General features: G+C 35.9%; 1 protein-coding gene across 1 annotated transcript in view; it reads right to left on the bottom strand.

Annotated features, from left to right (window-relative positions):
• The window catches only part of DNAH12 (dynein axonemal heavy chain 12), a 200,452-nt gene that overhangs the window by 59,086 nt on the left and 116,649 nt on the right, over positions 1 to 24,717 (bottom strand). The window contains exons 40-49 of the mRNA XM_084903087.1: positions 23,332 to 23,587; positions 21,423 to 21,722; positions 19,870 to 20,048; positions 18,561 to 18,753; positions 13,751 to 13,912; positions 10,210 to 10,404; positions 5,119 to 5,252; positions 3,228 to 3,390; positions 2,493 to 2,573; positions 1,504 to 1,680 (exon numbers count right to left, since the gene is read on the bottom strand). Of these exons, the coding sequence (XP_084759213.1) occupies positions 1,504 to 1,680; positions 2,493 to 2,573; positions 3,228 to 3,390; positions 5,119 to 5,252; positions 10,210 to 10,404; positions 13,751 to 13,912; positions 18,561 to 18,753; positions 19,870 to 20,048; positions 21,423 to 21,722; positions 23,332 to 23,587 (1,840 nt within the window). The remainder of the gene's footprint in view (positions 1 to 1,503; positions 1,681 to 2,492; positions 2,574 to 3,227; positions 3,391 to 5,118; positions 5,253 to 10,209; positions 10,405 to 13,750; positions 13,913 to 18,560; positions 18,754 to 19,869; positions 20,049 to 21,422; positions 21,723 to 23,331; positions 23,588 to 24,717) is intronic.

The following is a 24,717-nucleotide window of genomic DNA, read 5'->3' as shown; positions in this document are numbered from 1 at the left end:
CTCTAATATCTTCTGATCTCTCTTGCAATTGCTAGAAAACTAACAACTATATATTTTAGTTTCCCATGCAGCTAGAGTTGTGAGAGGTCATTCGGTTACACCATCAGATCACTTGAATGACAAAAGAACTCACAATGAATAAGTGGAGAGATGGGCAGAGTGTGAGATATCTATTTTGCCCACATGGATTATAGTAGAGATGGTGTAGCTCTGCAAGCTTCTGACTCAGAGGGTCCTTTGGTAGACTATTTACGCAATTTGGCTTTGAATCATTCCTGACAGCTCAGCCTATGATCTGTTTCTTTAGCTCTTCCAACAATTCTGTAATTCATTTGTAAAATTCCCCCCCAAAATACTATCTGCTTATACCGTGTTTCCCCAAAAATAAGACATCCTCTTAAAATAAGACCTAGTGCATGGAAAGATAAGACATCCATTGAAAATAAGACCTAGCGCAACTTTGGGAGAAAAAAATAAGACACTGTCTTATTTTCGGGGAAATAGGGTACTAAATAGAGCCAATTCTCTGCAACTGAACCCTAAGTCATATCAAATATAGTATTTGATACCAACAATGGTAAAAGCAACAGACTCACAATGAAATAGCTGGAGGAGTTTGAAGACATTAAGAATCCTGTGAGTTTAATGTCTATCCAAATATATATATATATATATATATATATATATATATATATATATATATATATATACCATTCTATTGTTCGACTGGTCAACTGGTCACTATGACACGCACTGACCACCATGGGGAAGACGCTCAATGCACAGGATTGAGATTCTTCCTGTCTGAATTGAGCCTTCAGGGTTTGGGCCAAAACTGGTTATCTGACATCCCCTGGAGTGGTCCTAGATTGCAAGAGGGCACAGGCCAGGCTGAGGGACCCCACCAGTGCATGAATTTGTGCCCCAGGCCTCTGGTTTAACATATGCCTTCTGGTCTACGTGCAGAGCTACTTTGGCCTCTTGGAATCTGTTTGTTCCATTTTCATTGGAATATCCTAAATGAAAATTATAAATAATATGTGAAAAGCAAAAAATAATATAATATAATATAATATAATATAATATAATATAATATATCAAAGAGGAGCTGTTAAGAGTCAAGTTCCAGCCCTGGTTGGGTGGCTCAGTGGGTTGGAATGTCATCCCATACATCAAAAAGGTAGTGGGTTTGATTCCTGCTCAGGCCTCATATGAGAGGCAACTGAAATGTTTCTCTCATATCTCTCTATTACTCTCTCTCTCTCTCTCTTTCTCTCTCTTCCCTCTTCCCCCCACTTCCTCAATCTCTCTCTCTCTCTTTTTTTTTTAAATCAGTAAAAACATATCCTCAGGTAAGGACTTAAAAAAAAAAAGTCAAATTCAATTTGTCTGGACAAAAACAATATATCATCCATTGAAATAAAACTAATCCTAATTAACCAAGTATCTGTACACAATTTTACTTTATTGGTGAAACATAAGGTAACTAATGCCAAAGCTTGCCTTTAGTGTATCCAGTGCAGAAAGAGCTGCTTCCAAAGCTGGAATCGCCTCAGCTAAGTCGCTTTCACACTCATTTTTCAGAAGTTGGGCTTCTTCAGCCTTTCCACTGGCTACCTCTTCATCTAATTTCACAAACTTTCTTTTTGCTTCTACTTCTGCAGACTCTATCTCAATAACCTAAAGAAAAAATTAAAGACAATTCCTCAAACATTCTATTGCTTTCTCCCTTCTGGAGAATAAAAGAATGTTTGAAAAGTAGGGAAATTTGAAGGGTAGAAAAGCCCAAGATAAAATGAGGAGAAATGCAAATACATGCAACCTAATTTGGTAATGGGCTTCCCCCTTCCCTTCAAAAGTGAATGAAAGAAATCCAAAGAGATAGCCAATCAAGAGAAAAGGGTAAAGTTCCTAAGATCTAGTGGCAAAATTGAGGCTTATTTTCTTTTTTTAAAGTGTATCTTTATTGTTGAAAAGTATTACAGATGTTCCCCTCCCTCCCCCAGTGGCCCCCTTCATCCTTCTCCTGCCCCCTCAGTGTTATTTAGAATAGCTAAGATCTGGGAACAGTCCAAATGCCCATCAGTAAATGAATGGATAAAAAGCAAAACAAAACTGTAATACATTTACACAATGGAATATTATGCAGCTGTAAAAAAGAAGGATCTCTTACTCTCTGAGACAGTATGGAGGGACCTGGAGAGTATTATGCTAATGAAATAAGCCAGTTAGAGAAAGACAAGTACCACATGATCTCACTTATATGTGGAATCTAATGAACAAAATAAGCTGAAGAACAAAATAGACCCAGATACTTTGAAGCATGCAACAGACTGACTATATTTCAGAGGAAAGGGTAAGGGACCAGAAGAGATTATCCAAAGAACTTATGGACACCGATAATAATGTGTTAAGACTTATTTTCAAAGCTAATTTTACATATTTCAATTGTCTTCTGACATCAATTAAAATAAACATTCACGATACTCTACCCGCATCATATGTGCATTTTCAATTTTAGCTTCCTCCAATTTGGGCTGTAATTGAACAAGTTCCAATTTCATTTCACCGACCTAAATAGACAATTCATCATTAATTTTTCATAGCTTTAATAGCTACAGAAACCAAACATAGAAAACTAAAACTTAAATGTATCGGAAAGTATTAGGGCCAGAAAATCTTAACTTTTTCTTCTAGTTCTTTATGTGATAAAAGAAATAATGAGAGTGTGGCCAGTTTCATTTACAAAATATTTTATCTTCCTTGAGTATATGTTAGGGCAGCAGGAGAATGCAGTTACCACAGAAGAAATGCAGATAGAAAAGAAGGTGGAAGCTTAGAGTGTTCCTGTTATACTATTGCTTACATTGAAATAATGCTAATAAGCATTAGAAGTACTTGACTCATTAAAAAAACAAAACAAAAAACACCAGTCTTTTATTTTACCAGCTATTAAAATAAAAAAGTCAACCAGACTTCTTATATTCTCTCCAAATTCCAAAAAAATTAAGACTAAAACAAGATTTATCTGAGTCTGTGTGGTCTGAGTAACTTAGTAAACTTCTCTAAAACTCATCTGTAAAATATAGATCATAAATTTTTTACCTCATAGAGTTGTTATGAGGAATAATTGAAGGAATACATGTGAAACATATAGCACAGTGCCTGACACATATTATTCCTTACATTTCCTATTATATATTACCATTTTGAGCTGTCAAATGTACCTGAGATTCAGCAAAAGCTAGCTGGTCAAGCCCATTCACGTATCTTTGTTTTGCATTCATAACAGCTTGTCGCTTCTGAGTCAAAAGCTGTCGAAATGAGGCAATAAGTTCAAGATAAGAAGTAGCAGTAACATAGTTATGTCGTCCTAACTCCTGCAAGAACCTAAAAGAGAAGCAGATCATATAGCTTAATACAATATAAGTAATAAGCTTCAGAAAGTAAGAAGTAAATTCAACAAAGCATTAACAACAAGCATTTAAAAATAAAGGTTTTTAAAATTAAAAAAATTTATGTTTTTATTGATTTTTAGAGAGAGATGAAGGAAGAGAGAAACATCATCAATTGACTGCCTCCTGCACACCCCCTACTGGGATCGGGCCTGCAACCTGGGCATGTGCCTTGACAGGGAATCTAATCATGACCTCCTGGTTCCTAGGTTGATGCTCAACCACTGAACCACACTGACAGTTAATTTTATTTAGAGGATGCTGAGTAATTGAACTCCATAGAGTTCTAGAATTCTACACATAACCACATTCCAATTTCTTATCTACAAAATATCAAATAGCAATGATGTACTTAAAAAGTACAAATCAATAGATCTGTATCAAAGGTGAACTACAGCAAGAAAAATATAGGCCTTTTTACATGTTTCATAAGCCATGAAGATCTCACCCTGTAAGGGACTCAAGATATTGTGTAAGCTAGGCAAGTATAGTAGGAAAGGGGATTGCAGATAGGATAGTAAGAATGAGTCATCATTCTTTGCACAAGTGTGAACTTGTCAGCTGAATGGGGTATAGCCAAGAAGTATGAGATTACTACACATACAAACAGAAACAATGAAAGCAATGATGTTTCATGGCAAGTATGCAGACTACAGCCCTCTTCTTCTTTTTTTTTTTTTAAATATATTTTATTGATTTTTTACAGAGAGGAAGGGAGAGAGATACAGAGCTAGAAACGTCGATGAGAGAGAAACATCGACCAGCTACCTCCTGCACACCCCCTACTGGGGATGTGCCCGCAACCAATGTACATGCCCTTGACCGGAATCGAACCTGGGACCCTTCAGTCCGCAGACCGACACTCTACCACTGAGCCAAACCGGTTTCGGCTACAGCCCTCTTCTTGATGCAACTGTCCAAGCCAAGCATGCTACCTGGGTAGGCAATATATTCTATAGTGATATGAGCACTTGGGCTTATGCACCTTTGAAATGAAGATCTCAGAGATTATCAGAGGTAAAACAGACACTTGATGTATCCACAGCCTACCAACTAGCTCCCTTTATCTGAGAACTTCCACCTAGTGCCCCATAGCAATGTTGGTTCTGTGAAAGTTGCTATCCTAACTATAGCTGATAAGACCAGAGTTGGACACTGGACACAAATGAGGCTAATCACATTTTGGAACAAATTTGGAATGGGGAGTTGGAAACAGGCAATCAGTCTCTGCCTATAGCTGGAATTGCAAGAAGTAAATTGAGAACTGAAAGGCAGCCAGTTTCCTCCATATGCCCTAGGAAGCAGAAAATTCAGTCTGCAAAGAGAAAGAAATAAGTAGGTGCCCTGACAAAAGCAGGAATGAGAAATAGAGAAAAGGTATTTCTGGTTTTAGAATGGCTTTCTAATTCCTGCTTCCAGTCACTTCTGAGACCCAGCTGAAATCTTTCCCTTAAGCTTTGTCAGACACCTCTGTATCTTTATGATAAACCCCCTCTTCTTAAAGCTAGATCAAGTAGCTTTCTATTACTTGCAAGCTGAGGGTCTTTACTAATTAAGTAATCAGAGAGATCTAGAAAACATAGAAACCCTATTAAAATTTTGAGCTTCCACAGAAAGAGATTCTTCAAAATATGACATTATTGTAATTTAAAAATTCATTAACTTTTCTGAAAGATCCATAATAGAAGTGTGAAAATGTTTGCAGATTGGAACTATCTCTCGTCGTTCAACTTCAGTAAGCTCCAGTGTTTCTAAGAATTTCACAGCTACAAGCTCAAGGGCATCTTCGGGCCATGGCTAAAAAGAAAAAAAAAAGAAAACTTGTAAAACTTAAGATGAATATCCTACTCCAACTATGTAAATTAAATGCCTTTCTATACGAGAATAATTTAGGATTGAGAAAATTAAACCCTAATGAGGAAAAAAGATTAGGGGACTGAGGTCACCAGTAATTCTATGAAAGATCTAATTAATATGTTCATAAACTAAAATTAAAGATAACATGGAAGGTCAATGATATCCTATATAATAAAGAGGTATTGACCCTCACACCATCACAAGATGGCTGCACCCACAGCGGAGGCGGGTTTCCAGTAAGAGCCTTAAGGAGCAATCAGCAGGGACCTGAGGCTGTGTGGCACTGGGCCGGGGCGGGGGACCTGAGGCTGTGCCCCCAGCCCAGCGGGGCTTGACTGGGGACCTTGGCCTTACCCCCTGCCTGGCGGGTCTTGACAGGGGACCTCAAGGCACGCCTCCGCCCTGGTGCTGGGCTGGGGGACCTCAGGCCATGTCCTCCCGCCCTGGTGCCAGGCCAGGGGACTTGAGGCTGCACCCCTTGCCCAGCGGGACTTGACAGGGGACCTCAAGGCAAACCCCCATCTTGGTGCCAGTTTGGGAACTTCAGGCCACACACTTCACCCCAGTGCCGGGCTGGGGAACACAAGTCTGCACCCCTTGCCTGGCTAAGCTTGATGGGGGATTGGAGGCTGCGCCCCTGTCCAGCAGGGCTTGATGGGGGACAGGCCAGCTGGGTCTGGATCTCACCCAATGTGGGTAGGACCGGCCGAGTCTGGGTCTCATGCGATTTCAAGGCATGTATGGGTGGGTGGTGCCTTGACTCTGGGTCCTATGGCACACTCCAGTCTCTGACAGGAGGAAGATTTTCATATACATTTTACTAATTTTCTTTCACCTCTGACACTTCTATTATAGAGAAAGGGCATGCATATGAGCCTAATCAATGGACACAGACAACAGGGGGGTGAGGTACAAGTGTGTGGGGGGGTAATGGGGGAATAGGAACATATATATATATATATATATATATATATAAAATAAAAATTAAGAAAAATATATATTAAATCTAATCTATACAAGTGGTCACCATAACCTGTTTCTTCTTCTTCTTTTTTTAATATATTTTATTGATTTTTTACAGAGAGGAAGGGAGAGAGATAGAGAGCCAGAAACGTCGATGAGAGAGAAACATCGACCAGCTGCCTCCTGCACACCCCCCATCGGGGATGTGCCCGCAACCAACGTACATGCCCTTGACCGGAATCGAACCCGGGACCTTTCAGTCCGTAGACCGACGCTCTACCACTAAGCCAAACCGGTTTTGGCAAGAGAATTGTTTCATCTGACAAAGATTTTTAAATGAAATTCTCTGTAGCCTGAAAATTATCATGGAAGGAAATAAGGAGAGGTTTCCTTCAAAAGTTGTCCCTCTCTTCCTCTCTGTAAAAAAAAAAAAAAATCAATAAAATATATTAAAAAAAATAAAATAAAACTTCTATTGGTAGTGTATCTCACAGTAAAATTGATTAACATGAAATGAACCTAAAGCAGTCTTATTTTTGTGCAAAAACATAAAATATAAAGTTATCAAGACTGCATTATAAAATTTACAAAAGCATCCATTAAAAAAAAAAGAAAGAAAGAAAGGAGAGATAGTAGGGTAATATCATGTAAGGAAAAATATCCTGTAAGTAAAATTACATATAGAAAATTTTTACTGTAGAAAATTAATTTTCATTTGTAATGCTAATAACAAGACTCTCATGAAAATCACACATACTGTCAAAACAAGCCAAAGGAAAATCGTTTGGGCAAAAATAAAAAGGATCCCAAGTCAATTTTACAGAAAAGATTCCTTTAGTAACTTTTGGATGAGAATATGTTTGTATATTTTCAGAAAATTACTCCAAGACCATGGGGATTCCTGCAACAGAGAGGAGGTGTCAGGTCTGCTCTAACCACAAAGACAAGAGGAGAACATTTTTAAACCTTAGTAGAAGCTTCTAAATATTTATTATTAGTGAATTTTTGTCAAACGCCAGAATAAGTATCATATGACTTATACATCATTGAAACATTACAAAAGTTTATCTTTGTGTTCTGAGTACCTTGTTGTTGATTATCCTGCTAATCATGAAGGTCTAATACTCTCTGTAGCAGTTAGAATGTTTATGGTTAAGACACAGTCTTACCGTGTCTTCAAGGGGGATATTTATAAGTTAAGCAGTAGGGTATTTTCAGGGTTGCTTAGCTTAGAAGTTCAATCATGTCACTGGGGATCCAGCTTTTTTCTGGCTTTTTGCTCCACCATTCTCAGTGCATTTTATTTTATCCTTGGGCTTGATCTAGAATGCTATGGCAATGGACATTATATCCTCAAGCAACAAGGTGGAAAGACAGAAAAGGACCTTTTCCTACCATGCAATACTTTTTCATAGTAAAAAACCCAACAACAAAAAAACAAAAAACAAACAAAAAACAACAACTTTTCCCCAAAGCAGATTTTAACTCAGGACCCTATTGGCAAGGAATGGGTCATGAATAGGCTCATTTATAAACCAAGTAACAGTAATATTGAGAGTACCAATATTAGACCAACCAGGAATCAATCTACATAAGGGTGATATCACAATTCTATCAGCAAGGATGGGGCAGGGTGTAGAAAATACCTATTGATAGGTAACCAATAGTGTCCCCTGTGCCATCAGAAGCTGATATTGCATGGCATGAGATACCCTGGGGATAAGATTTATTGTTTAACTAGTTGATATAACTCCATATTCCAAATAGCCTTCTGGAATTTATTTTACCAGCATCTTGTCAGAACTTATTAAGTAGTCATTGGTTTTGCTTCACGATGTAACTAACAAAGAGCATAAACTAGTTTATGCCATTCTCTTACTGTCCACTTATAATTATATCATATCTTCAATTTTCAGTTCACTACTGGAATCGCTAAGGTTACCTTGCATATCATGCATGGCTATACAAATTGATCAAGGGTGTCAATGTTAACCCATAGGAAATATTTAATATAAAATGAATATGCAAATAATTTCTTCCCTTATTCTCTGAATTGTTTTGCCATCTCTGGTAAGTATATACCCTACTTTGGGGACTTGACATCTATCAAAAAAAGTCAATGCCTTCCTGATTATGTGACACAGTGGTTTACACTCACTTCCTGAACTTCACAAACCCAGACCCCAAACAATGCCACCAGTTTCTCTGACACAGGTTCTGGGTCCCCACTGCTTCATTGTAAATCTATTCTGCTCTGTTAACCACTTAACTTTCCTTATCTATTTACAACTCCCAGTTCCTTCTTTTAAAAATGTTCCCCAATAAGTAAGAATCACTTAGAATAGAAAGTCTCATGGTTATAAAAAAGATATCCAAAAATAGTAGAATTGTATTTATAAGATCTCACAAAATGTATGGAGGGATAGGTTTTCTTTGTGTGTTTGGTTTTGCTTTGGCTACTTAATGAAAGTAGTATTAAAATATGGTTTGCATAAAAGCAAAATTGTTTCACATGCTGTATAAACACAAAAACATCACTAGCTGAAATAAATGTGCTATCCTCAAAAGGACAGAGTTAGTTTCTCAAACATGCAATTGACAAATAAGCAAAAGAGAATAAAACAAGTTAGTATCAGAAATTTATTTTTAAAAGAAATTATCCAGTGATCAATAGTCCACATTCTATTGGACATAAAGCAATAAACAGAAGGCAACATAAGCTACTGTTCTCAAAAGCGTAAATACTTGTCTTATACAGGCAGTGACAATTTGCCTTAAGATTAAGTGAGGTGGCAGTCATCATTTGGTGCTGACATGATCCAAATCATTCACCATACAGCCTCCAATTGTTTTTGCTTTTCTAAAATAAAGATTAGCTAAATATATATTAATCATCATGCAGCATCTTTGGTATAAAATCAAATTCCTAGGCATATTTACAATTCCTTTATAACCAGTCACTGACTCAAAGCTCCAACTTAACTCCTGCTGCGGTCACTGCCAGTCAGTTTTACCAAACTATATGTAGTTGCCTAAATGAGCCATGCCCTCTGCATTGTTATATCTTTGCACATACTATCCCCATGTGATGGTTGATTTTGTGTGGCAACTTGACCACATATTTGGTCAAACATTACTCTGGGTGTTTCTGTGAGGTGTGTTATGAATGAGTTTAATATTTAATTCCACAGTCAGAAAAACAGATTGCCCTCCCTTATGTGAATGAGCCTCATCCAATCAGTTGAAGACCTGCCTGAAAATAACAAAAAGGCTGACCCCCTCCCGGATAAGGGGGAATTCCTTTTGCCTGCCTGTCTTCAACCTGGGACATCAGTTTTTTACACTTGAACTCAAACATCAGCTCTTACTGGTCTAAAGCTTGCTGGCCTTCAGACTGGAACTACAGCTCTCCTGGTCTCCAGCTTTCCAACTGCAGGTCTTAGAACTAACTCATCAGCCTCCATAATCATGCAAGCTAATTCCTTATCATATATATGAAATATCTGATATAAATATACGCATGCATATATATTTCTTTACATACATGTACTAGTATATATGTGTGTACGTACATAATACACGCTATTGGTTTCTAATATATCCCTCCTATATGCAACTAACACATTTTCATATGTCATAGATTCCTAGTCTCAAGTATAACTTTTACACATCAAGATTATGGATTTTTTATATAATCATTACTGCTCATTTGCTGATTGCCTTTTCTGTCTTTTTGTCTAGTTAGTGTATGAGCAATCTGGGGGGAACATGTAGTCTTATCAATCCCTGGTGCTAAGTACTATGTACTTTCATTAGAGTAAGTGATCAAGAAACACTTGCTGAATGTATTTTAATGAAGCTTCAGTAAGGTTTCAGTAAAATTACAAACGATTTAGTTGCCCCCCCCCCACCCAACCAAAAAAAAATTACAAACCTGAAACCAGTCAATGGTACAGCAATTGATGAGGGATGGAAACTGTCTCAGGCGATTTCGAAAAGCATCTCCAATGGGGCTAAAGGCCACTACAACATGAAGATTATCTTTGCAGCGATTCACGAAGAAAGCAAACAGGGCTAAGGGACTAAGTTCACCGTGTTTATTGCCAGCCTGAGCTACAGGACGGACACCCTAGGGAATATCAGAAAATAAAAAATTGAAAATAGAAATAGGTAAGCTGATGATGAAATTGATAGATATTAGAATATTAAAAATTTTTGTTATTCCCCTTATAAATACATTTACATTTTTGTTTTCATACCAATAGAATAGCTTTAATATAGTTTGTACTTAGAAGATTTCTTCCAATTCTGTGATTTTATAATTTGAAAACAAATATCTGCCAATAATATGACATAAAGATATGAACAAAAAGTTCACCAAGATACAGTTAACATTGTCTTTAAGAGGAAAAAATATAAAGCATCTAGTTAAAATGTTATAAAACATCCACATATGGTAATTTTATAAAATTGTTAAAATTAATGAGTTGTATCAATATAAATGTTATGGCAAGATCAACAAGATAAAATAAATGGGGGGGGGAACCAACAAATTGCACAACAGTGACAATTCTCTTTGTTAAATTAAAAAATATATCAGGTATATGTAGAAGCACATACACACCTTTTAAAAAATATATATATATATATATATATATTGATTGATTTCAGAGAGGATGGGAGAGGGTGAGAGAGATAGAAACATCAATGATGAGAGAGAAACACTGATCTGCTGCCTCCTCCATGCCCCCCGTTGGGACTCAAGCCGGCAACCCAGGCATGTGTCCTTGACTGGAATTGGAACTAAGGACACTTCAGTCCACAGGCTGACACTCTATCCACTGAGCCAAATCAGCTAGGGCCATATACACCTTTTGTGATTGTTATGGAAACAATCACAAAAAAAGTGTTAGTAGTGATTACTTTTAGTGAGCTGGACTTAAGGGACAGTGTGAGTGAAAGGCTTTTATTTTTTATTTTGGACATTTTTCTTGGTTTATATCATTCTTTATTTCACTTTGGGCATTCTTATGCTGAATTCTCTACTTTTATACTTATAATAGTTTCATTAAAACATGTAAATAGTGTTCATGATAATGAGATTATGGGTCACTTGTAATTTTCTGTCTTTGTATAGGAAGAAATTTTATGTTAGATTAGGCATAATGGCTCCAGAACAAATCTTTTTTAATCCTCACTTGAGGATATTTTTCATTGATTTTAGAGAGTGGAAAGAGAGAGAGAAAGACAGAGAGAAATATCAATGTAAGAGAAACACATCGATTGGTTGCCTCCTACATGCCCCTGATCAGGGTCTGGGCTGAGGAGGAACCTGCAACCAAGATACATGCCCTTGACAGGAATAGAACCTGGGACCCTTCAGTCTGCAGGCCAGTGCTCTATCCACTGAGCCAAATCAGTTCGGCAAGAACCAAACTTCTTGGGTTCAAATCCCCAGCTTGCAATTTATATTCTATGTGACCCGGGAAAAGTTATTTCACCTCTCAATAACTTAGTTTCCTCACCTTTAAAATGGGGGAAAAAAGTATCTATACTAGAGAGTTGTTGAGGGATCAAATGAGTTATAACTTAGAATAGTTCTTGACATAGGTAACCATTTGCTTTTATTTTATATCCTACACTTCTCTTGTTCAAAGCACAAAAGGTTTCATAGTCAATAAAGTTATAAATAGATTTAAAAAATTTTATATAAGGAGTGGTCACAATGACCATATAATTTCCATTGTTATTACTATGAATTTATTTTTCAAAGAATTGTCTACTATAGCTATGTTCTACTTTATATCCATGGAAACCTGTAAATCAACACAATCTATGGATTCTGATGGTAATTCTCAAATTATGATTACTATGATCAATGTCAGTTTATAAAAAATTGTTAGATGGTATACCTGCACTAAATGAAGTAAAGAAGTCACTGCTCCATTGAGAAAAATGTTGCAATAACTTAATTCTGCAAAGAATGCAAATGGCACCATGGAAAAAGTCATCTGGAAATGTATGTCTGAGGCTGAGACTCTGATGAAGTCTGATAGATATGCTGAGTCTTTAAGAGATGCCCTTAGGTAGGGCCAGAGCCAGAGGTCAGTTATCAGGAATGAGGTTTAAAGTAAAACATTTGGGGGATGAAATAAATGAAGTCTAAGATGGTCTTCAAAGTGGAATGTGCACGATAATGTACAGTGTAGAAAAAAAATAGAACTTCTTTTATATTACCTTTTATATTTAAAAAGCAATATAAAGAAAACAAAAAACAGGGATACATTTCAGTATCCCTGATTTCTGACTATGGCTATGTCCTTGTGAATAAATTGATAAGATGTTCCTAGTCTTGGGTGGAACATGAAAAAAAGAAGTTCTTGAGGCCACTGTTGGATCATACAATAAAATGGTTGTGAAGCAAGTTTTGAAGCAAAATGACAAGAGGAAAAGATAAACAATGGCTAAAATGAGAAGGAAAGCTTAGCAAAGCTTAGGAAGTCCTACTCCCCATGGTAGCACATGGGAGTGTGAGGGATGAGTTTATCATATGCTTTAGAAAAATCGCCATTCTTTAACAGCCTTGATCACATTCTTGACATCATCCAGATAAAAGTAGAGAACCTGGGGTCTTTTTTGTTTTTCCTCCTTCTCCACTCAGACTACAAACTGATAATGTTCCATTTAGTGGGGGCTTTTTAAGTGTCTGACACTCCAAGAAGGGCTTTATTTCACTTGATCCTTAGACCTCATAACAACCCTATGTAGGAGGTATAATGTATTTAATATTTCCATTCCATACAAGGGAAAAGCAGGGTACTTGAATTACTCTAGTAATTCCACTTTACTCCATTATCACTGAAGGCTGGAATGAAGCATACAGGTGTGAGTAATGCATTCTGTGGGTAAAAGTAGTTACAGTAATGAGAAAGGGGAAATTACTAGCAGAGAGCTTGCAGAGGAAGTTCTTAGTAATGGTGGTGGAAGGGCAGGGTATCTGAAGTAGGGGTGCTTCACAATTGTGTTTTTTGCCAATTTAATCACAAAGTATGGCACTCGGATATGTTGGAACTATGAAGACAAATAGTTTTATTAAGGGTTTTGGAAACTTTTAACCCGTGGTAAAACATAAAAGCTAACCAAGTAATGTTTTAAAGCTATATTTTCTCATATCACTGTAACCCTAAGACATGATTTGAAAACTCTTATCACTCATAAAACATGCTAAATAAGATATATAAAACTGATTAAACAAATTGCCAGCATTATGAAAAAAGGAATTATAAAATAAAATTTTGTCTCACAACTATAATAAAAACAATTTAAAATTCACCAAAAAAGATGAATAATAAACTTAAATTTTTTACTTACCAACATCTTTTGCACAAGCTATATTTATCCTAAAGAGCAGAGAAAAATTTCAAGCTAAGAACATTTCTATGCTGGGAGAGACACCCCCTAAACAAAGTATTTACCTCCATCACTTCTTGTTTTTCATCTGCTGCAAAAATGTTAGGAACTTCTCCGGTATTGAGCACACTGTCGATATCCTCCAGGAAAGCTTCCTCTTTTATTTGAGTGTCCGTGATTAGAAAGACTGTCTTGTGGCCTCTCATGCCCACATTCCTTAAGAGAGTCTTAAAATAACAATGTACTTAAAAGCAGATTATGATAGTAGGAAGCTCCAGGCTCCATTTCTCCTGGAGACACCAAATTAGCAGTCTACAGAACAAAATACCTTTGTGAGAACTCTAGAAACTAATTAAAATGCTGTAGCCCCAATAGGAGTATATAAAAAAGAAGGGACAATTCAAGGAGAGTAAGAAAATTTCTTGCATTTTTCTCACTCAGCACAGAGTAACACAGTCAGGAGAATACCATCAATACCTGGCTCCTTTCTCAGGACAGAAGGAATAGAGTAGAACTTGCATCCAGTATCCTGGATTTATCTGTGGGCTGCCTAAGGCACTAATTTCTCTCTCAGAACACTGATAGGAATAGGAACTTAGTTTGGAAATGAAGATGGAGGCCACTGAAAACAGAGGCAAGAACCCCAGCACAATGAAGCAGCAGAATCTAAAGTCTCACCAAAAGGTGCCAGGGGAAGAAAGAGATTAAGGGCAAAATAATATAATAGAAACCAACACTGAAAGATCATGAGAAGAAAAAGGAAATTAAAATGGCCCAAAGAACTGTATATACTAGAATAAAAGCACATGCACAGCCTCAAAGAAGTTCTGAGAAGTCACAGAACTTCGGTCACACTGATTGATGTTTTCCCTGCATGAAGTCAGTCTGTAAAAAGTGGGAGAGGTGGCAGTTTATCAAGTAGTCAATATGCTAAAAGAGAATATAATATATATCTAAAGGAAATCAGGAAAATAATGCATCAACAAAATGGAAATATCAATAGACACAGAAACTATAAAAAATAACTAAAAAATTCTGAAGCTGAAAAATACAATAACTGAACTTATTATTGAACCCAAGTTTGGCTGCCTACTGCATGAAAAGCCAAAAGTTTAGAGGTAAGTGCTGGTACAAGGAAAGATGGTTTAGTCAAGAGCCAGACATCTGAGAAGATGAGGGACTCTTGTCACAAAGACCATCCTTTTTTTTTTTAATATATTTTATTAAGTCTCTCAAACAAGGTGCAGTTGGCATCAGCATGCCCCAAACCTATCAATAAGAGGTTCAAGACCCAGCATTAGCACAAGCCTGCCTTGTCTCACAGCTGGGCTTCACCTGGGAATTTCCTAGCTCAATATAAGTAGCAGCCATCTGCAGATCTCCCTGGAGCTCCTGCCATGTGGCCCCAGGCAGTGGGTAACTCTGTACCTCCTAGAAGGCCCAAGAGCTGGTGCACCCAGTGGACAGCTTCAAACCATACCAGATTACAACTCTACACTATCAACAAGCAACACGCTCAAGGGGCAGACTCAGTGAGCACCAAAGCCCCATTGAAGCAAATCCTTCTCCATGGGTGTCTCCTATACAGCAGTTCTTCCATTGTAGACACAGCTGATCCTCACAGCCAACTCCCAGTGACTCCAACAGCAATTGAGGCTCAACTACAAGACTGTGCACACAGCTCTTAAGGGCACACCTAGAGTACCAAACTCAGGTGACTGGGGAGACTGAACCTCTGGGTCCTATAAGACACCTGGCAAGGCCACTCTGCCAATTCCAGGAGACATAATAGCTCTACCTAATGCATAGAAACAAATACAGGGAAGTAGTCAAAAATAAGAGACAAAGAAACATGTTACAAATGAAAGGAATGGAAGCAAGCAAACTATTGGAGGCAGAGTTCAAAACAATGGTTATAGGACTTTAATGAGAGCTTCAAGAAAATTAGTGAGAGCTTTAAGCATTTAGTGAAACTTTCAAGGATCTTAGTGAGAATGTCAAAGACATGAAAAAGGGCCAATCAGAAATTAAGCATACACTAACTGAAATAAAGAATAATTTACAGAGGTTCAATAGTAGAGTAAAAAATTCTGAGAATCAAATCAATGATTTAGAATATGAGGAAGCAAAATACACCCAATCAGAAGAGCAAAAAGCAAAAAGAATTAAAAAATATGAAGGAGCCTCTGAGACAACTTCAAGTGCACCAACATTCACATTATAGGGGTGCCAGAAGGAGAAGAGAGAGAGCAAGATATTATAAACCTATTTGTTTGTTTTTTTAAGTAAGTTTATTTATTTATTTATTTGTTTATTTATTTATTTTATATTTTATTGATTTTTTACAGAGAGGAAGGGAGAGAGATAGAGAGCTAGAAACGTCGATGAGAGAGAAACATCGACCAGCTGCCTCCCGCACACCCCCCATCGGGGATGTGCCCGCAACCAATGTACATGTCCTTGATCGGAATCGAACCCGGGACCCCTCAGTCCGTAGACCGACGCTCTACCACTGAGCCAAACCGGTTTCGGCAAGATATTATAAACCTATTTGAAGAAATAATGACAGGAAACCCCCCCCCATATATATATATATATATATATATATATATATATATATATATATATATATTCACACACACATATTTAAAAATACATTTTTAATAGATAAAAGCTGCAGGAATTCATTACCACTAGACATAACCTTCAAAAATGCTAAAGGGAATATTTTCTTTTTAAATATATATATTTTATTGATTTTTTTACAGAGAGGAAGGGAGAAGGATAGTTAGAAATATCGATGAGAGAGAATCATTGATCAGCTGTCTCCTGCACACCCCCAACTAGGGATGTGCCTGCAACCAAGGCACATGTCCCTTACCAAAATCAAACTGGGAACCCTTCAATTCACAGGCCGACGCTCTATCCACTAAGCCAAACCGGCAAGGGAAACAGAATATTTTCAAGTTAAAATTAAAAAATGCTGAACAGCAATACAAAGCCATATGAAAATATAAAGTATAGAATATACACAAAAGAGAAGGGATCAAAGCATGTCACTACAGATAATCAACAAAACACAAAGGAAGTCATTAAGAGAGAAAATAAGTGACAAAAAAGCTACAAAACTTAAAGAAAACAAGTAAAAAAAATGCTAATAGTATATATACCCCCATAAGCAATTACTTTAAATATAAGTTGGTTAATCTCCCCAAAAGACATAGCTTTGCTAAAAGAATAAAAAATACAAGATCCAAAGTTATGCCGCCTGAAAAGATTCATTTTATTTATTTATTTATTTATTTATTTATTTTTGAAATTAAGGTTGAATAGTTTTATTTTATTTTTGTTAATTTCTACCCAAGGATATTGTGCCATTGATTTTTTTTTAAGAGTGGAAGAGAGAGGGAAAGACAGAGAGGAACATCAATGTGAGAGAAACACATGGACTGGTTGCCTCCTGCGTGTGTCCTAACCAAGGCCCTGGTTAGGGAGGAGCCTGCAACCGAGGTACATGCCCTTGACTGGAACCGAACATGGGACCCTTCGGTTTGCAGGCCAACATTCTATACACTGAGCCAAATCAGCTAGGGCTAAAAGAGACTCCCTTTAGACCTATGGACACATAAAGGCTAAAGGTGAAAGGATGGAAAAGATGTTCAATGCAAATGGTAACCAAAAAAAGAGCATGGTGGCTATACCGATAAACTTTAAGACAAGATAGGCTTTTAAGTCAAAAACTCTCACAAGAAACAATATACATTATATAATGACTAAAATGTCAATTCACTAGGAAGATATAATAATTTTAAGTATTCACCAAACAGCATAGCTCCTAAACTATGAAACAATCATTGACAGAATCGAAGGAAGAAAAGCAACACAATCAATACCCTAACTTTCAATAAAAGATAGAACAAGCAGACAGAAAATCAATAGGGAATGGAGGATTTGAATAACACTGTAAACCAATTAGCCCTATGAGACATGTACAAAACACTCCACCCAACAATAGCAAAATACATATTCTTCTTAAGTGCACCTAGAACATTCTCTACAATAGATCACAAGTTAGGCTTTAGTAGAAGTCTTAACATATTTAAGAAGATTTAATTAATATCAAGTATATTTTCTGATAACAATAGAATTAAATTAGAAATAAATAGCAGAAGGAAAACTGAAAAATCCATAAATACATGGCAATTTAGTAACAAACTTTTAACTAACAAATAAGATAAAGAAATCATAAATGAAATCAGAAAATTTCTTGAAACAAATGAAAATAAAAACCCACCATATCAATACTTATGAAGATGCAGCTAAAACAGTGTTAATGGGAATGCTTACAAACACTTTCATTAAAAAAGATCTTAAATGCTTCCTTTTCTTTATGTTTTTTTAGGTTGTAGAAATTTAATATGTGAAGGTCAGTGAAAATGAAAAAAGTCCAGCAATAACTATCTCACTTTCTTTCTTTTCTACTTTGAGTCATCTCTCTTTTGGGGCCTGCAGAGTTGTATACATGTGAGGATGAAAGCCCCAGTATGCATTTTACTGCTCTATTGGTTACTGGAACAGCAAGATAGCTCCAAGGAAACTAAGCTCAACTTCAGGTTCCTCATCAGTAAAATACAGAGACAACTATATATACTGCACTGAATTGTTATACCTAGAAAATTATATCATGTATGTAAAGCACTTACAACAGTGCTCAGCACACACAGTTATTAATCTATAGATAATTAATCTATAGGTAATACTAACATCTTCACCAATATATTCAGTACATAGCTATACATGTTGGCCCTCTCTTCACAGGTAAAAGAATGCACTGATATTATTTTAGACACTAGATTGTTTTTCCCATAACTTTACCTTTATATCTTCTCTCCACTCATTCATACCATAGCTCTTAGAAATTTCTGGTTGGAATATCTGCATTTTTGCCATGGATGTAGCCAGACGAGTTAAAGATTGACGACCACTTCCTCCAAGTCCAACAAGCAAAGCATTTCCACCAGACTGCTTTAGAATTCGACATATTCGTGATAAGTGCTCCAATACATACCTATAAAATATCAATATTGTTATACTTGAAAATATAAATGTAAATGTATATTTACACATAATTATTGTTTTACTTTCCTAGAAGGCTAGACTGCTGTCGGATACCAATTTTAAAGAAGTGATCATAAAAAATGTATGATTTTTCAAAAGCAGTTATAATTTGATCATTTGATGCAAAGTAAAATTATTTAAAGTACAGATCAGAAAATGTAATTTACCAATTATAGAAATAAAATGAAAGTGTAACCTCTTATACTGAAAGTACATTGTTATTTTTATTAAAAGCATTTCTCTTAATTTTTGTTTTTTATAAAAGGATTTCTATGAAAAATAGATCAGTTTTTTACAAAATAACAAATTCACTAGTAATTAGGAAAATTAGAGTTTAGTAGTGGAGCCACTCTCCTTAGAATGGCAAAACTTACCAAGTCTGGCAATCCTACCTATTGGCAAGGGAGGGGCACAACACAAGCTCTTAAAAACAATAATCATTTTTGAAGGCACTTTGGCAAAGCTTAGTAAAATAGAAGATGCTTACATCCCATGACACAATAATTTTACTTATAGGAATATAATCTTAGAGAAATTCTTATATAGGTACCCAAGGAGACATGGACATTCTAACTTTTTTTATAATTGCAAAACTAAAGGCACTCAAAAGTCTATCTTAGAAGAATAACTACATTGTTACACGTATACAATGGAATACAATGTGGTAGTAGTAAAATCATTTTTTGTGTGTGAATGTTACAAACAATATGAAATAAACCAATTTGCAGAAGAGTACATACAGTATGATACCATTTATATGAGTTTTAAACATGTAAAATAAAATAGTGCGTATATCTGTACATATGTTTAGGAACACATATGTATTAAAAGTCTGAAGACACATGAGTTTTGTTTTACCCCTGCAGGGTTCAATGAGAATGCAGTGACGGAAGGATGGCTACAGAAGGGACTTCAAATAAATTGCTTATAGTTTATGTCTTAAGCTCAATTATGGGAACAAGGTTATTCACCATAGTTTTTCGTATACCTCTTTTTACACATTTAAAATATTTCACAATAAATTTTACAAATAGTAATTTCAATCATTAATACCAAATATAGGTACCTAAAAATGACAAGATTCATTCTTGTTTTGTGAGTCTGATTATACTCATCCAAGCATTGGTCCACAACTTCATTAAATTTATGAATATTTGGGATTTCAATATAAACTCTATCATCTCCTTCAAGGTCAGGATTCATATAGTCACCAAACATAAGACTTCTTAAGTCCTTTTCAGATACCTATAGAATGAAAATCAACAAATTATAAAACAAATTATTTTTCTAAAATAAGTTTAAGAAAATATTATATAAAATTTTGTTTTGTCCATGTTATAGGATGATTATCAATTACAGAATTCTTTTAAAAGAATTAGGGTAGCCCAACCAGTATTGCTCAGTGGTTGAGCATGGACCTATGAACCAGGAGGTCACATTGGATTCCCATCAGGGCACATGCACGGGTTTCAGGCTTGTTGCTCAGTGTAGTGTGTGCAAGAGGCAGCCAATCAATGATTCTCTCTCATCATTGGTGTTTCTATCTCTCTCTACCTCTCCCTTCCTCTCTGAAATCAATAAAAAATATTTTTTAAAAGATAAGGTTAACAAATAATATAGTTGTAAAATTAATACCTGAAATTATATTATATCCTTAGAAATGTTTTTTTTTTTAAAGTTTTTTTTCTATTTAAAAAAAACTCCCTAGAGCAGTGGTTCTCAACCTTTCCCTAGAGCAGTGGTTCTCAACCTTTCTAATGCTACACTTTAATACAGTTCCTCATGTTGGGGCAACCCCCAACCACAAACTTATTTTCATTGCTACTTCATAACTTTAATTTTGCTACTGTTAATGAGTCATGATGTAAATATCTGTGTTTTCTGATGGTCTTAGGCGACCCTGCTAGCAGTTCTCAACCTGTGGGTCGTAACCCACAGGTTGAGAACCGCTGTTATAGAGCATAAGCCCATTGGGAAACACAGATATTTACATTACAATTCATTAACAGTAGCAAAATTACAGTTATGAAGTAGCAACGAAAATAATTTTATGGTTGAGGGTCACAACAACATGAGGAACTGTATTAAAGGTTCGCTGCATTAGAAAGGTTGAGAACCACTGCCCTAGAGGCTGGAGAAGTCATTCTGAATGACTCCCACTTATTAAGTAGCTACTAAGGGATGTTAAACACTTTATATCTATTATTTAATTTAATCTCTATCATACAAAGGTTTATTTTTAAAATAACTTCTATGTTATATACATAATTTCTCTAAAAACAAATCTCAGTATAAAATACTGTCTATAAGGAAAGTTAAAAGAATATAATAATTAAGAAGTAGTATTTTTTAAAGATAAGTAATAATTCATGCTATTGTACTGTTTTGTTTTAGAGAGGGGTGCAGTAGGAAGAGAAAGAAGCATCGATGTGAGCACAAAATATTGTCTGTCTCCTACCAAGGATTGATTGAGCCTGCCACCCAGGCATGTGCCCTGACCAGGAAATCAAATTGGTGACCTTTCAGGGCATGGGATGACACCCAACCAACTGAGCAACACTGACCAGGACACTATTGTACTGTTTTAACTTAATGTTTTTAATCACTAAATATACTCACTGGTGCATTCTCTTTCCTCAAATGTGAAAAGACACTATCAAATGATTCTTTAAAGTGGTCCTTTATAACAACTTTGACTAAACTGAACAGCCAGTATCGATCCTCATCATTAATGAGGCGATCATAGAATACTCGAAGAACCTCATGCACGAACAGCCGGATCATGGTGTGCTTGCTCCCCACGGCTTCTCTTTCAACGAGTAAGCAGCCCTGGATGACACGTGAAAAATCCCTCAAGTTGAAAGTATAATGAGATTTTGTGGGAGTTGGCAAAAGATTTTCCATGGATTGTTTATATATCTGAATATGAAAAAAGCAACAAAGCAAAAATAATCAGCAAAGCCAGATAACAAATTGTATGTTATATAAAATATTTCATTTATCCTATCAGATTATATTAGCTTGGAAAATTGTATAGTAATTAAGTCTAGCATTGCATACATTTTTTGTTTATTTGTTTATAGCACTCAATCAGGCATTATGAATTTGAAGGAACTTAATATTATCTGATTCCATCTAAGCCCAAAAAGCGACAATGTTTTTATTTCCCCGTTGTTACGACTGTCCCATTTAAAAGTAAATTATCTGATAGTGAGTAGTTAACAAAAACATTAGGACAAAGTGAAATCAGGTAACTCCTTCTGAAGTATTCCAAATAAAGGGTAGGAGGAAACAATTTCCTTTTGACTACCACTGAATTCATAACAAACCCATGTGCTCTCTCCCTTCCCCGCTCTTTCTTATTTTCTCTCTCCCTCTTCTTCCTTCTATCGTAACTCACTAAATGCTGAATTCACCAAATAAAGTTTAATGTTTTCTTTAAGGAAGATAAATTAAATATTTTTAGTGTAGCCTGAAAAATTAAATATTTTATTATATGTGTCATAGATTCACCTTTCTTCCCTAACCTCCACACTCAGTAGGTCTATGATGCTTCAAAGGGAGTGGGGAAGGATCCTTCTGTATCCCATTCTGCCTAACCAACTGCCCCCTCTTTTCAGGAAATACCTGAAATACAAATATCAGATTTTATAATTAGAAGCACTTTTCTGTATCAGAATAAGTATAGTAATTACAATGTACATTTCTCTGTTCACAGTTTCTCTATTTTAACCATTTCTTTATTTTCCAACAAAATAAGAGAAGAACTTCAGAGAGATACAATGGAATGTTTCTATTGGGAGTTTTTTTGCTTCTGGTTGCAGTGATACCACCCCCTCCCCCTTATCAAGGCTCTTCAAAGCTTAGTTCAATGTGATTATCACTGATTTACCTTGAATACATTTTTTTCCCTTTTACCAATAGCAATAAGGCTAGTGCTGGCCTCAAGCAGAGGCAGATAACAAACACACTGAAGTAGTTAAGAGCTGCTCTTTGACCATATGGGCAGTCTTATTTTTTATTTCCACCCTTGTGTTTTCTTATAATTTTTTTTTCCACTGCTAATCCTAAATTATGGGACCTCGCTAAAAAATATATTTATAAAATGTTTAAGTTTATTTTTTAAAACAAGGATGAACAAATGGAGGGGAGAGAAGAGAAAATTTATGAACACCAGAGTGGGAACAATTAGGGAAAACCCACAATGTGGCACATACTGGTACTGGGTGATTTCCTTGCAATAACCTTGTGAAACAGGTGTTATCTCCCATTTTTGTGATTCAAACAATAAGTTTCTGGAAAGTCAAATTACTTGCTTAAATCCATATAGCTAGAAAGTAGCATTCAAAGCTCAAATCCAATTAGTTTCTCTAATTTCCTATGATTTTCCTATTCTCAAGCCTTCATAACAGTTTCTCTGACACTGAAAACCAAAGTAGATGACTAAAGGAAAACATGTTTTAAAAAAATAAGTAAGGACCCATACATATAATACACTGGAATATTTTGTATTGTATTTTTTGCTCACCTCCATAGTCCCACTGACAATTTGGTTTCCAATTAAGAAGAACTCCGGAGAAAATTCACGAGTCCTAAGGTAGAATGCTACAATTGATGAGAAGATTCGGACCATTGTTTCATCACTAAAAGTATTAATGGTGCAGACGTTGAAATGTCGAATAAAACGGGGAGTGACTGGATTTCTTCCACCACCTGGAGGGCCCATGGCAGCAATCAACTGTATGTCAACCAATGTGATTTTACTTGTGTCCTTAAGGTCATACCTTGAAAGCACATAAAAATTCAAAATGATCAGTTATAAAGTCAATAAGATGGAATGAAATGTAGATCTCCCTAGAAACTTAATCTGATTTTAGCTTCTCTAAAAGGGAGAACTTGAGATAATGTTTCAAACAGGGGGAACATTTTTAAAGCAGCACTCCATTTTCCCTTTCAGTGACACTGATTCTGCTGCCCAGATTCTGGGTATCTAAAATGTTCTTCCCTCTTGCCCTTACCTTTCTCTTCTCATACTCTTTTTTCCAATTTGACTCTTTGCTTTTCCTCTTCTTACTCCAAATCCAGAACATGGATGAGAGATCAATCTTATTTATGGCTAGTCACAAGTAGGGTGATTATACATGCCCTTTTGCCTAGGACAGTTCTGGCTTGTGCTTGTACTATTACTGACACTCCTCTTTTACTCTTAGAAATGTCCCAGTTTGAAAATAAATTATATAGCTATACTATGTACAGAAAAGTCCTGATTTCTTTTTCTTATCTCAAATCTTATCTTCAGAGAACATAAGAACATCTAAATAGTAACTATACACTTTCGTTATATAAAACAACAACAACAACCTCATTCAGGAATAACAAATCTCCAAAGAAGTTTTAATCAGCAAGGGATAGCTAAATGGCTCAATTTAGTTGGAATCACTCAGTTGACCAAGTTCTTATTTCCAATAGGCCATTGAGTCCTTTAATATTGAAGTTCTTGCAAAAATCGAGGGAGGGTGATAAGAGAAATCTATATAATCAATACTTAGTCTAAGAGCATACTAGAAAGTATGAAAATATGATTTAGTTTATGGCAGCAACCATAATAGCTGTCATAGGGAACTGGCTAAGTAAATTATGGCAAGATCCATACAACTAAATAGTATTAAAAGCCAATAAAATAAATGAGGCAAATAGGTGTTTAAGATAAATGAGTGCAAATAAGTTGCAAAACGTGTAACATGAGTATATTTTTAAAAATAAATATGTATTTATAAAGAACAAAAACTTGGAGAAAGAGGGAATACACTCTTAACAGTGATTATTTTCAGAAGACAACATTCCAAGGGCCTGCAATAATAACAAAAATGTACTTCCAAAATAGGACTTAGCTTCAAAATTAGTCTGTCTACCC

Source organism: Pipistrellus hanaki (genome assembly GCF_964339955.1).
Source record: "Pipistrellus hanaki genome assembly, chromosome: 13".
NCBI lineage: Eukaryota > Metazoa > Chordata > Mammalia > Chiroptera > Vespertilionidae > Pipistrellus > Pipistrellus hanaki.
This window is presented reverse-complemented; position numbering and strand designations above follow the sequence as displayed.